The 12,335-nt window shown below is 41.0% G+C and overlaps 1 protein-coding gene across 1 annotated transcript; it reads right to left on the reverse strand.

Moving 5' to 3' along the window:
• Window positions 1-2,439: 2,439 nt before the first annotated feature.
• Window positions 2,440-4,340, reverse strand: LOC133890892 (uncharacterized). The gene is made up of 5 exons (XM_062331515.1): window positions 4,068-4,340; window positions 3,836-3,925; window positions 3,058-3,126; window positions 2,923-2,972; window positions 2,440-2,798 (listed from the first exon to the last, which is right to left on the reverse strand). Exons 1-5 carry the CDS (start codon window positions 4,143-4,145, stop codon window positions 2,687-2,689), a joined length of 399 nt encoding a protein of 132 aa, XP_062187499.1. The 5' UTR covers window positions 4,146-4,340; the 3' UTR covers window positions 2,440-2,686.
• Between the last annotated feature and the right edge of the window lie 7,995 nt (window positions 4,341-12,335).

Raw genomic sequence — 12,335 nt, forward strand, 5'->3', positions numbered from 1 at the left:
ATAATTTAACTAATTGTTAACCAAACGTTGCACAATTTAACTTTTTAAATAAAAATATGTCTTGCATAAATAGACGGAGGACGTAGTTTTTTTTTCTCTTGTTTTTTTAGCCCGGTCGACGGTATTACACTCCTTTAGCGCTCTTTAGTACTACTACCACATCGTACTCCAGTAATTTGTGCAGGTATACCACGAAGTTTACTGCTTGAAACAGTAACACCACCTCATGTATATATTTAAAGGAGATGTAACAATTTTCTGCCTGCCAGTGATCCCATTGAGGGTAAGGCACTGTTTGTCCAGCTTTTGTAGATTGTAATCCCAATATGTAATTTGAAACAAACAGATTAGATTATAAAAATTAGATTATACAATTCAGTCTTTAGATTGTACAGTTACAACATTAATCTACCAAACATAGCCTCATCTACGCAAGCACTAGCCATTACTAAAACTATAAAAGATAACGGCTTGTAGTACTCCATCTGTCCATCTACGTAAGCCACATGTTTTAGAATGAAAATATTTTCGAAAGTAAATTTTTAACTCTAATTTCTCTTGCGATATATTATCAATTGCTATAAAATTAACATAATATTAAAGCAATTTGAAATACAAATCTATTGGTATAACTTTTGTAAACTATATATATATATATATATATATATATATATATATATATAATTTAACTATTTGTTAATCAAACGTTACACAATTTAGCCTTTTTAAATAAAAATACGTCTTACATAAATAGATGAAGGAGGTAGCTTTCTTGCTTTTTTTTCTCTTGTTTTTTTAGCCCGGTCGACGGTATTACACTCCTTGAGCGCTCTTTAGTATTACTACCACATCGTACTCCAGTAATTTGTGCAGGTATACCACGAAGTTTACTGCTTGAAACAGTAACACCACCTCATGTATATATTTAAAGGAGATGTAACAATTTTCTGCCTGCCAGTGATCCCATTGGGGGTAAGGCACTGTTTGTCCAGCTTTTGTAGATTGTAATCCCAATCTGTAATTTGAAACAAACAGATTAGATTATAAAAATTAGATTATACAATTCACTCTTTAGATTGTAATAATGTAACAATCCGTCTTCCAACAGTTTCTACGGATCGTACAATCTAACTTTTATAATCTAACTTTCACAATCCAATTTTTTATAATATACAATTTACAAACTATCTTTCATAATCATAGCCAAAACAAACCGACCTTAAATCACCTCAACCGTTTCATGTGAAACGCCGGACCATGCATTAATGCAACCGCACGCACGCCCATCCTGGCGGAAATGTAAGATTGATAGAGTTTCGCAGTCACACGCAGCGTTGCCTTCCATTTCCATGCTCCCATCACTAATTTCCATCAGGCTGTGGCGAATCTAGAGCAATTAAATAGAATACTCTCTTCTTCTTATTCTTTCGTGCCTAAAAATTCAAGGTGCGTCCGGGGTGGGGGGGACTTGAGCCCACTGCACCCCATGGTGGATTCGCCCCTGGCATCAGGGGACGAACCGAGCATTAAAGCGGCGCTGGCGCCGTTGCCGTCGCGCACAGGGCATTTGTGGCAGGCAACCCAAATACCTGAAGAAATATATACACATGCACGCCGTACTCCCACCACTCGGCGAGTCTGCGTCACGAGCCATCCGTGCCACTAATCCTTTCTACTGCGTACGCTTTCCTCGTCTCATGGCGGCGACGGGCTCGTGCACCTGACGCTTCTGCTGTTCTGCACACGTTGGCTTGCCAATGGAGGAAGAGCAACAGCAGCAACAGCAGCAACTGCAGCAGGAGAAGGGCCTTCTTGTCCTGATCTCCATTTGGTTCCTTTTGCTAGAAGCACCTGATCCAACCGTGAGACTGACCTCGGGCAGCGACGCATGCACCATGATGGACTGATGGAGGCAGGGTCACTGAGCAGAATTATGAGAGCGAGCTAAACATTTGACCTGTGAATGATGCGTCGCTGGGGTCACCGAACTGTCGATGGGAATGGTTCGGTTGGTTGTCACGGCGGAAAGGATCATGCACCAGTAGGCATCATCTGTATCGGACAAGATGAGAGATTGGACCTATGCGGATCATCTCAGCTGGACGAAGTGGGCTCTCTGACAGTGTGACTGTGTGCTTTCCTTCATAGAGGCCCAACTTACAAAGTTAGAGCAATCATACTATCCAATAACCAAGTGGATAAAACTCATGACTGCAACTGGAGCGATCCAAGGAACTTAGGAATGGACGTGGAGCGATCCGTAGATCTATTTTAATTCAACTCAATTAACTAACTAGTTATTTCCACTAGATTAAACAACTAGTTAGTTAATTAAGACGTAGATCACAGATATCACTTGTGCTCTACGCCCATCCCTAAAGGAACTCCAAGCAGAAGGAAAGTAGTCTAGGAGAACAAGCAAGACTCTTACAACAGTACAGGAGAAAGCCATATCTTTGACAGATGCACATCTTGTTTATAACAGGAAACTCGCCTGTCCATGGTCTGATGTCATTGACACTAACAGGAGACTGCCGACACAGATGATAATGAACTCACGGCAAATGCTAAGTTACCATATTGTCCCAGATAGTAGCACATCAGAATCAGAAGTGACATAGACAGTACCACCTAGAGTTAAGAACAAGGCTGCATGTCATTCATAGCTCAAATTCATGAAGTCCTTTTAGGACACAGTAACACCATCAAGCTCGGCTTGAGCTGCTGCTGCACCGATTGCATCGATCACATCCATCTTGCCCTTGGTCACTGCTTCATCCATAGGGGTTTTCTCATGGCTGCAGAATACAAATCATGCCTTAAAAGCAGATTCATTACTCACGGAAAATAAATACAGGGTCATGGAAAATGTTATCTCGACAATGTCACTTGTTAAGACATAACCATTTAGATTGAACATTCCTGTTAAGGGCACTCACACTAGCCCCAGCACATATCAAAGCCTTGATTACCTGGGTTAATTATTTTCAGAAGCAGCAGTGCCAACAAGTACTTACATGTGTACAAGAAAGCAGAACAACAAAGCAACTAATTTACCTCTATATGTCCATTGAGGCATGCCCAGTGAAGGGGTGTGTTTTTCTCCAAGTTGGTGGCATTAACATTCTGCATTTCAGTTATAAAGTCACAAGCTGAACTTATCAGTCTGCTGTCTACTCTGAACAAATATGCAACTTAAGAGTTCAGACTACAAATGGGCTTAGCTTCAGTTGAAAACATGAAACATGACATTTTATCTGGTTCGACACCATAAAAAATTGTACCAAGTAGCTCTCTTACTGCTCCATTTTGAATCAAGTATTCCACCACAGCAAGATGCCCATTGGCAGCAGCCATATGAAGAGCTGACAGTAATAGGGAATGGCTAGTTAGCCGCCTAATAGTCCCCAATAATGTTTAAAAGAACAATCATCGAGTCAGTTAGTGTGCTTGGGACAGACTCGAAACTACTCAACTTTCAGTTGAAGAGGCTAGGCGGTTGATTGGCGATTTGCAGCTTGATAAGAATAAGACACTGAACATGACTACAAAATGAGGCAAAAAGGTTCATTGACACACAAATACACAATACATTGAGGAAATCTACGGAGCAATTGCACCTCAAGTAAAAACATTGTGGCAAGTTTATTACTACCTTCTCAAAGAGTCTATACACCAAACACATACCCATGCTACATAGTCAATTCTGCAAGTATGGCACAGCGTTCATAACTGCTCTGTATATCATACTGACAATGGCAGCACCAAAAGTAAAATCTGAACAGCAAAGTAAGAGTGATGCAGGCGGTAGAAGAATTCGAAGAAGCGAATCAACCTGTGCGGCCTTGCGAATCAGTGGAGTCCAGTGAAACACCAGTGGAGAACAGGGCGACGACGTCCTCCAGGTCATCGTACCTAGCACAGCCTGGCAAACGAGCACGGCACGCACAGTTAAGGGGGAGAAGGATCCACCTCACTTCAGAGCATAGCATACGAGCAAGGAAAATAGAATCCCGCGATGAGGCGGAGGCGGAGGCGAAGGTGGTGGTTTGGGGTTTGGGGCTTACGTCGATGAGATCCTGAGCCTGCTCGGCGGTGACCGCCGCAGCCGCGGAGGGGGTTGGCTGCGCCGGTTCCGCGCCCATCGGCAAATGATGCGAGGACGAGGAGCTGAGGAGGAGGAGGAGCCGAAGCTGCGGTGCCGCACTGCCGCCGCCTGCGCCTGATGCTGCTGCGGTTTGCCGGCTGTGCTGCGGGCGGCGGCGGTCCCGCACTCCGTTGTTCCTAGCGCTTCCAGGACGCTTCGGTCGAACCCGAAGTTCTGCTTTTTTGAGCTTTAGTTTTTTTAGTAGCTTTGGGCTTTAGTTGGAACGGAGCTAACTTTTAGGCAGTTTGGCCCAATCTAGGTCCGGCCCTTTGGGCCTCTCATGGGGATGGAGCATTTTAGCGCGGAGGGGGCAGCTGGCGCGGATCCAACGGTAGGAGCGCCATCGGAGACGGTTGGATGCGAGAGATAGGCAAGGGTGTGTGAAAAACGGCGGGAGTGCACAATGTCGGGTGGGGCGTGACGGAGATTAAAGAAAAGAAGATAATCATTAGATGTAGATCAGAGGATTGATGTTCATGGATCGAGATAGCTTTCAAAATCAGACGTCTGGAGAATAGCACCACTCTAAGTTTTGTTAAGTAGTTTTGGGCTTTAGTTGGAACGGAGCCAACTTTTAGGCAGTTTGGCCCAAGCTAAGTCCGGCACTTTGGACCTCTCATTGGGATGGAGCACTCTAGAATGGGCTTTGCTTTGCAATTGCACCTTTAATTTATTTTTTGGAGACTATAATTTTTTTAAGGTTAAGTGGTACTCCTACGTAGTAAGTTCAAAGGTCCTTGTTGGGAGACCACGTTTTGTTTACCTGTTGTCTACTACGTCACATTTTTTACATTTGGTTGGAATCTTCCCACTTGTAAGTTGGCAAATCACATATATCAATCCTTTCAAGGATTGTTTCAGAGATCATGTGATGCGCACAATCAATTGCATGGGATTCTCATCTTTCTTTTAAGGGCTGACTCGGTCAAACTTATTTGTCAATCAGATAGGGTGAATCAGTTTAGAACTATTTGTTTGTTAAATTATTTTTATAAGCTGATAACTAAAGTGCTGACTCTTAGGATTGAGCCTTTTATGGAGAAGCTCATTAGTCCATGTCAAAATGTTTTTATCAAAAATAGAAATATTATGCATGGGGTCATAGCTCTTCATGAGATTATGCATGAAACTAAAAGGATTAATCAGACTAGGATTATTATGAAGTTAGACTTTGAGAAAGCCTATGATAACATCAGCTGGGACTTTTTATTCAATTGTTTGAGTATAAGAGGCTTTAGTCCTAAGTGGCAATAATAGATTAGAACAGTTGTAAGTAATGATACGTTGAGTGTGAAGTTGAATAATCAATTGGACCCTTACTTTAGGAGCTGTAAAGGGGTTAGACAAGGGGACCCATTGTCCCCTTTTTTGTTTAATTTTGTTGTTGATTGTTTGGCTAACATGATCCATGCTACTCAGAGGGCTGGCAGTATTAATGATTTCATTTCTCATCTTATTGAGGGAGGTGTTGCTGTTTTATAATATGTAGATGATACTATTCTTTCTTTGCAACATGATTTGACTAAAGCTAATAATCTCAAGTTGTTGCTCTACTTTTATGAGCTTATGTTTGGTCTTAAGATCAATTTTTAAAAGAGTGAAGTTCTGGTTATTGGTGGTGATTCTAATATTCTGAATTGTTACGCTGAGCTCTTTCATTGTCAAATTGGGTACTTTTCTATTAGATATCTAGGGGTACCAGTTAGTCCTATCAAACTTTGTATCATTGACTGGGTGAATTTGGTTTTAACAAGGTGGTTTGCTCTCTATTGGTGGCAGGATCATCTTGATCAATGCTAGCCTTTCCGGTGTTCCTACATATCATATGTCCACGTATTTACTTCCAAAACAGTGATCGATAATTTTGACAAAGCTAGAAAAAGATTCTTCTGTTAGGGCGTTGGCTCCAAGAAAAAAAAATATCATTTGGTTAAATGGGATAACATTTGTAAACCAAACAAAAAAAGGAGGGTTAGGTATTAAGAACTTGGCAAAAATAAATGTGGCCCTTTTGTGTAAATGGTGGTGAAAGTTGGATAGAAAAGAGGGTTTTTGGTAGCAAATTGTTAAACTAAAATACTTGCATTCTTCCATCTTACCTTATGTTAAGCACAAACAAGTAGATTCTCCTCGTTGGTATGAAAGTCAGAAAATATTACCTTCAAGGTAGAGGGTGAAACTTCAGAATGGTAGAAATGCCAGATTTTGGGAGGATGCCTGGATTACTCCTAAGCCCTTTTGTGAGTTGTTCCTTTTTTTTTATAATATTTGCAATGATCCCCATATTCCTGTTTGTGATACCAGTGACAGAAATTGGGATCTTTCTTTCAAAAGATGGTTTACTAATGAAATTCAGTCCCAGTAGGATTTTATCAAAGATATGGTTATGTCAGTTCAGTTAAATGATTATGACGATTTTGATTACTTGGGCATTTGAAAAGAAAGACATCTTTACTGTCAAATCGATGTAGTGAGAGGTTCTCCTAATATTTCTTATGATCACATTTGGAAAGCTAATATTCTTTTGAAAATCAAAGTTTTTCTGTGACTGTTGGAGTAGAAAGCTCTTCTTACAAAAAATAATACGCTTAAGCTCATCTGGGTGGGATATGGTACATGCTACTTTTGTACCCAACAAGAGTCTTGTGTCCACATTTTTTCATTTGTCCTATGTGAAAGTGCCTAGAGGGGGGGTGAATAGGCTTTTCTGAAATTTAAAACTAAAAACAGCGGATTAAACTGCCGGATATTCCGGTGAAGTCCGGATACTCCGGTATGGTCCGGAGTATCCGGTCTAGTCCGGAGTCTCCGGCCTGACAGGAAATTTTAGAATAAATTTGGACTGAGGATCACAGCTAGATTCTATGAGATGCACTAGGTCAAGTAGATGTTACTAAGCTAGAACAACAAATAAAACTAGCAAGATTGATACTATAGCAATTTAAATGACAAATGATCAAATGCACACGATCAAGTGAGTTTCACAAGAAAGAACACGAGAATATATCCCGGAGTTCGGCCACCTCACAAAGAAGTGCCTACGTCTCCGTTGAGGAGCTCACAAAGAGCCGGGTCTTCTCCAACCCTATCCTCTTCTAGCGACCACAAAGATCAAGCTAGAAATTCTTACTCAATATGAAGGTGCTTACAAACTTCCCGAGGCACACCACAAGTTTTGGGTGCTCTTCGGGCAACTCCTTTCCTTTTAGAAACCCAAAGCTTCAAAGGAAATGATCGCAGTAAATGCTCGATGAAGAACTCAATGCTCAAGTGGCTTGAACTCTCTCCAAACCCACACTCTCAAATTTGTGCAAATTTGGCTCTAGAGATGATTGGAGAGGCTTTGAATGCTCTTAAAGTGCTCAAGAGGTCTCAAGAAAACCAGCCACAGCAAGCCCTAAATGCTATGGAGAGAGGGGGCATTTATAGCACTCTCTCACAGACTAGCCGTTACTGTTTTTGTCAGAGCTTACCGGAGTATCCGGTGTACACCGGAGTCTCCGGTCCTAAATCCAAAAACGGCGTCAGAACGGTCACCGAACGTGTCAGAACTAGCCGTTACAGTTCTGTTTAATTACCGGAGTCTCCGGTGAACACCGGAGTCTCCGGTCCTGACAGTCTTTCCAAAAAGATTAAGTCCGGAGACTAGCCGGACCCTCCGGCATCTTCAGGTACCGGAGTATCCGGTGAACACCGGAGACTCCGGTCTTTCCTATTAATTATCAAAAAGATTAAAAGCTAACCGAGAGCCTCTGCCGGAGTCTACCTCGGAGACTCCGACTGCAAACAAAATATTTTACCGGAGTATCCGGTGAACACCGGAGACTCCGGTCTTTTTCTTGAAAAGATTAACCCGAAGCCGAGACTCTCTGCCGGAGGCTAGCACGGAGACTCCGGCTGAGCGCTGAGTACCGGAGTATCCGGTGAACACCGGAGACTCCGGACTCAGAAGATTTTCAGAAAGAGTTTCGTGTCCGTGAGTGAATGTGTCTCTCAATTGGGTGATTCTAAAGGATCTCTTGAGCATTGAGACACTAATCAAGCAAATAAATTCATCCATCTAAGAAAAAATCTATCCTAGACTCAATTGCAAAAGTAAAAAGAATTTAAGCCCTATCTTATATCCTTCGTTGATTCTTCAATTGTTTCGACGGGCGTCAAACGTCATTTTACCTTCACAACTAATGCTCATACCTGTTCAATACTCACAAAGCATGTTAGTTCTTTAATCGTTTTGTCATCAATAAGCCAAAACCCACTTAGGGGGCCTAGATGCACTTTCACTATGGCTAAGGCTGTATGGGAGTTCATTGCCCTTTTCATTGGTGTTGATTCTAATCCGAGTTCTATCAGTTAGTACTATAGGTGGATTAATTTTTTTCTTCCTCGAGGGAGGATGTTTCATGTGATTGGTTTTGCTGCCATTTGTTGGGCGATTTGGAAAGCTCATAATAATGCTTGTTTTGAAAAAAAAGAAGATGATTCATGATCCTACCGAGATTACCTTTCATGTTGTTTATCTGTTAAAAACATTAGCATATCTACTAAAGGGAATGAGCAAGGAGGAATTGATTTAGGGCGCTCAAGGTCTGCTGAACACGATCATGAATGTGCTTGCTAACCAACACCAGTTGTCATCTTGAGCTCTCCCAAGCAATTTGGTGATTGTTTCTGAAGATCAAATGGATGATGAGGACCAATAGCAGCGGGATTGTCATGTCCCAAACCCGTAATCATGTCATTAAGCATAATCATCCATCATAAACATCATGTTTAATCTTGAGCATTGTTTAGTGCTTGCTATTTCATTGGTGGATTTTGTTTTTGGCTAGGAGTTATGCAAATACCCGACGTTAGAAATTTTCTTTTGTTTAAGTTTCGCATAGGCATTGTGAGTTAATCCATTTAAAATGTGTTCATCTCATTTTGTAAAGTGGCACAAAAATTCGTAGAATTTTTGGAGCACCAGAGCATCTCTTTTGGGCTAATAGAATGGGGAGAGAAATTAAATAATAGTTTTTGCATCGGTATACAACTTCTTTCACTTGCAAGTGGGCCCACCTTGGGCTGCCCCACCCCCTCCTTTTTCCCTTTGGCCTGCAACAGTAGCCCACCCCTCCCTCGCTCTCTCTCACTCTCTCCTCTCCCACCCCGAGCTGACTAAGAAAGCAAGGTAGCAACTCCTTCTTCCTCCTCCCTCCCAAGATCTCCCTCTCTACCCCAAAAATCTGCCTTCTAGAAGCTAAAGCAAGGTTTGCATATCACACCACCGAGTTCCCCACCTCTCTAGCTCTTCATCCATCCAAGAAATTCTTGCATGTATGGAGATTTGGAGGTTTTGCAATCAATTTTTGTCACCCCTCTTTTTCTAAAATTTCAGTACCTTAGTTTGTCTTCTCTATGCTATTTCCTCTGTTTCTTCCCTAACCGACGGTCATCAATCGTAACAAGGAGCATTGGGTAAGTTTCTTACGCTCCTATGGTGGGAATGCATGAATTCGTTTGGCTTTGGATAGGATTTGCAGTTGTGTTCTTGAGGTTGCGAAGTACTTTTTGTTCTTGATAAAATGGAGATAGTAGGAGGAGAATGGATGAGATAGAGCTAGGGATTCGTGTGCATTTCATTGTTGGATGAAGACTAGAACCCCGGTACTAGTGCAAAACCACTTTTTCTTTGAGCTAGTGAGACATGCAATCGAATCGACCTTGTGTTCTTCGTGAAATTACGCAAACTGGAAGCATCGGAAGTTTCAAATTTTGGATTGGAACTTCCAGTTAACCTCGAGTTAACCCAACCGAGAGCCTCGTTTTCGTATAAGTTCGAAATACCGACCCGATCGGAAGTTCCGACTTTTATACCGAAACTTCCGATTGAATAGAGCTACAACTCGAGAACCCCATTTTCGTAAAACACTAGATGTTCCAACTCGAGGATCGGAACATCTGAAGTTATTGTTCATCAATCGATTATCTTTTTTTTTACTTTGCTTATAACTTGTATATTTCGTAATTAATTCATATGAACTCTAAAAAATTATGGAACTAGTTGCATTAGCTTCATATGAGTATGAACTACGTGTTAAAAATGTTGGAACTCCCAAAATACTTCATGATAATTAATTAATTAATTAAATATGTTTCAATTTAATTAAATCACAATTAATTAATACCATGTCCTAAAATTATGAAACAACTTGGAAAATTCATGTTATGATTTTTTCAACTAGTGTTAAACTAGATCCGTCAATTTACTTTATGGTCTAGTGCATGATTTTTCTTTAACTGTTTTGAGATGATTATTTGGCCATTTATATGGCTGCCAATAAAAAAATTATCAACTACAAAGTTATGGATCTCGTTGAGAGCCACAATTTGCATATTAAATTTGTCTCCATTCAACTCCGTATAATAAAGTTATGAATTTTCAAAGATATGATGCATTTTATTGTCACTGTAGGTTTGTATAACGAACCAACAGTAATAATCAAGTATCACTGCCGGTTTTTGTTGGATAGACCATTACTGTCGGTTTTTTGTAAGAACTTTATTTTTGATCCGATAGTGAAAGAGAAACACATATGACCTTTTCTATAGTAGTGTAAATTCGACACGACGACATGAATGCTTATATTTTTTTAGTATCAAATCCCGAAAAATAAGAGTACATGCACACGTGGATACATGCGTTATGTGAGATTACATATCTAATCTAGTTTATACGTGTGCTAAGGTGTGCCCACATGGACGTGTATGGATGTGAGTGTATATGTATGCGTGTTTGACTTGTATTGAAAAAATACGAGTTAATACTACTAGTGATTTTTTTCAATACGAGTTAATACTACTAGTGATTTTCCACTGTATATAATTAATTAGTTCATACATATAACAGATTAAAAAGCGCATCAATACGTGCCCCTGATGATTAGTCTAAGCGAGTACTGGCTCTGAGAAGCTGCTGACCTAGCTGAGCTTTGAGCTGTTCTTCTACCCTTGCTCAATCTCATACTCTAATCCCAAAAACAATACGAGAAACAAAATATCTTGCTTGGCGCACCCAATGATCCGCAAAAGGATTGGATCGACGGTATCTCTGAAAAGTATCATCATCGACCCAGTCTGTAAACTAGAACGTTGTCCCCTTCGCCGGAGACGCCGCCCCGTTGTATTCACTGCCTTCATCCGACGCCAGCCTGCTCTCGACTTGTTGCGGCATGTCACGTACACTCGAGTCACAGTCCCGTGCCACGCCAGTGCGAGCATGACTCGGTAGCTCGGCTCCTCGTCGGATCCAGGCTACACAACGCATGCACAGGCGCCTGTACCCTGGCCGGCACGGCAACCGCGAGCATTCGCGGCCAAACCGGCACGCAGATGCCGCCGCCGCGCGCCGCCCGTTCCGTCACCCACCACGAGACCCGCCCCCACACTTGCGCGCGCGGCACGGCGCATCCACCACACCACGGTTTGACGCTCGCGCCCCGTGCGCCGGCCCACGAAAAACCCTCCCCAATCTGCGCGCGAATCTTCCCGGCGTCTCCGCAACACGCCGCGGACTTTTGAGTTTTGACCACCGACGCGATTGAAAGTTGCCAACCGCGCCATCCGTCCCGTCCCTTGCTACGATTTCACTTGCACCGTCCCTCGCCGGCCTCAACCTCAAAATAATTTATTTGATAGTGTGGCCAGTTCCACTGATAATATTTTATTATATTAATTTTTGATTAATTGTATTTCGTATAGATTTTTTATTTATGTGTTTGATTTTTATAATAATTTATTTTTTAAGACTATATTTGATATGGATCTTTCTTTTTTTCTATTCTAACCTTAATTTTAATTATTATTTATTTTATTTTATTTAGATTTTTTATTTAGATATTTTGCTTTCTAAACTGTATAAAAATAAAACTGATAAATTTCTATAATTTTTAATTCCGAATATAACTATTTATTAATTGTATTTGATATGTACTCTTTATTCTAATCGAAACGGTTAGACGTTTATAACAGTAAGTGATCTAGATTCTTTTTCTTAAATTAATATAATAATTTTTTAATCTTAAAAGTCAACAGAAATCTCTTTTTTCTCTTTAAATAATAATATAATAGACGTAGACGTCTACTCCTTGCAGTATATAAACTGCTTGCACCTATAAGATACAGTGCGTATCACCGAACCCCAGTA

Source organism: Phragmites australis, chromosome 14 (genome assembly GCF_958298935.1).
Source record: "Phragmites australis chromosome 14, lpPhrAust1.1, whole genome shotgun sequence".
Lineage (NCBI taxonomy): Eukaryota > Viridiplantae > Streptophyta > Magnoliopsida > Poales > Poaceae > Phragmites > Phragmites australis.

Excerpts from the sequence above, each read along its gene's own strand:
- LOC133890892 (XM_062331515.1), bottom strand. The coding sequence starts at position 4,145 with ATGGGCGCGGAACCGGCGCAGCCAACCCCCTCCGCGGCTGCGGCGGTC. Across the intron at positions 3,127-3,835 it reads TGATTCGCAAGGCCGCACAG|AATGTTAATGCCACCAACTT; the intron begins GTTGATTCGCTT and ends ACTGAAATGCAG. Across the intron at positions 2,799-2,922 it reads AGTGTGAGTGCCCTTAACAG|CCATGAGAAAACCCCTATGG; the intron begins GAATGTTCAATC and ends TGTATTCTGCAG.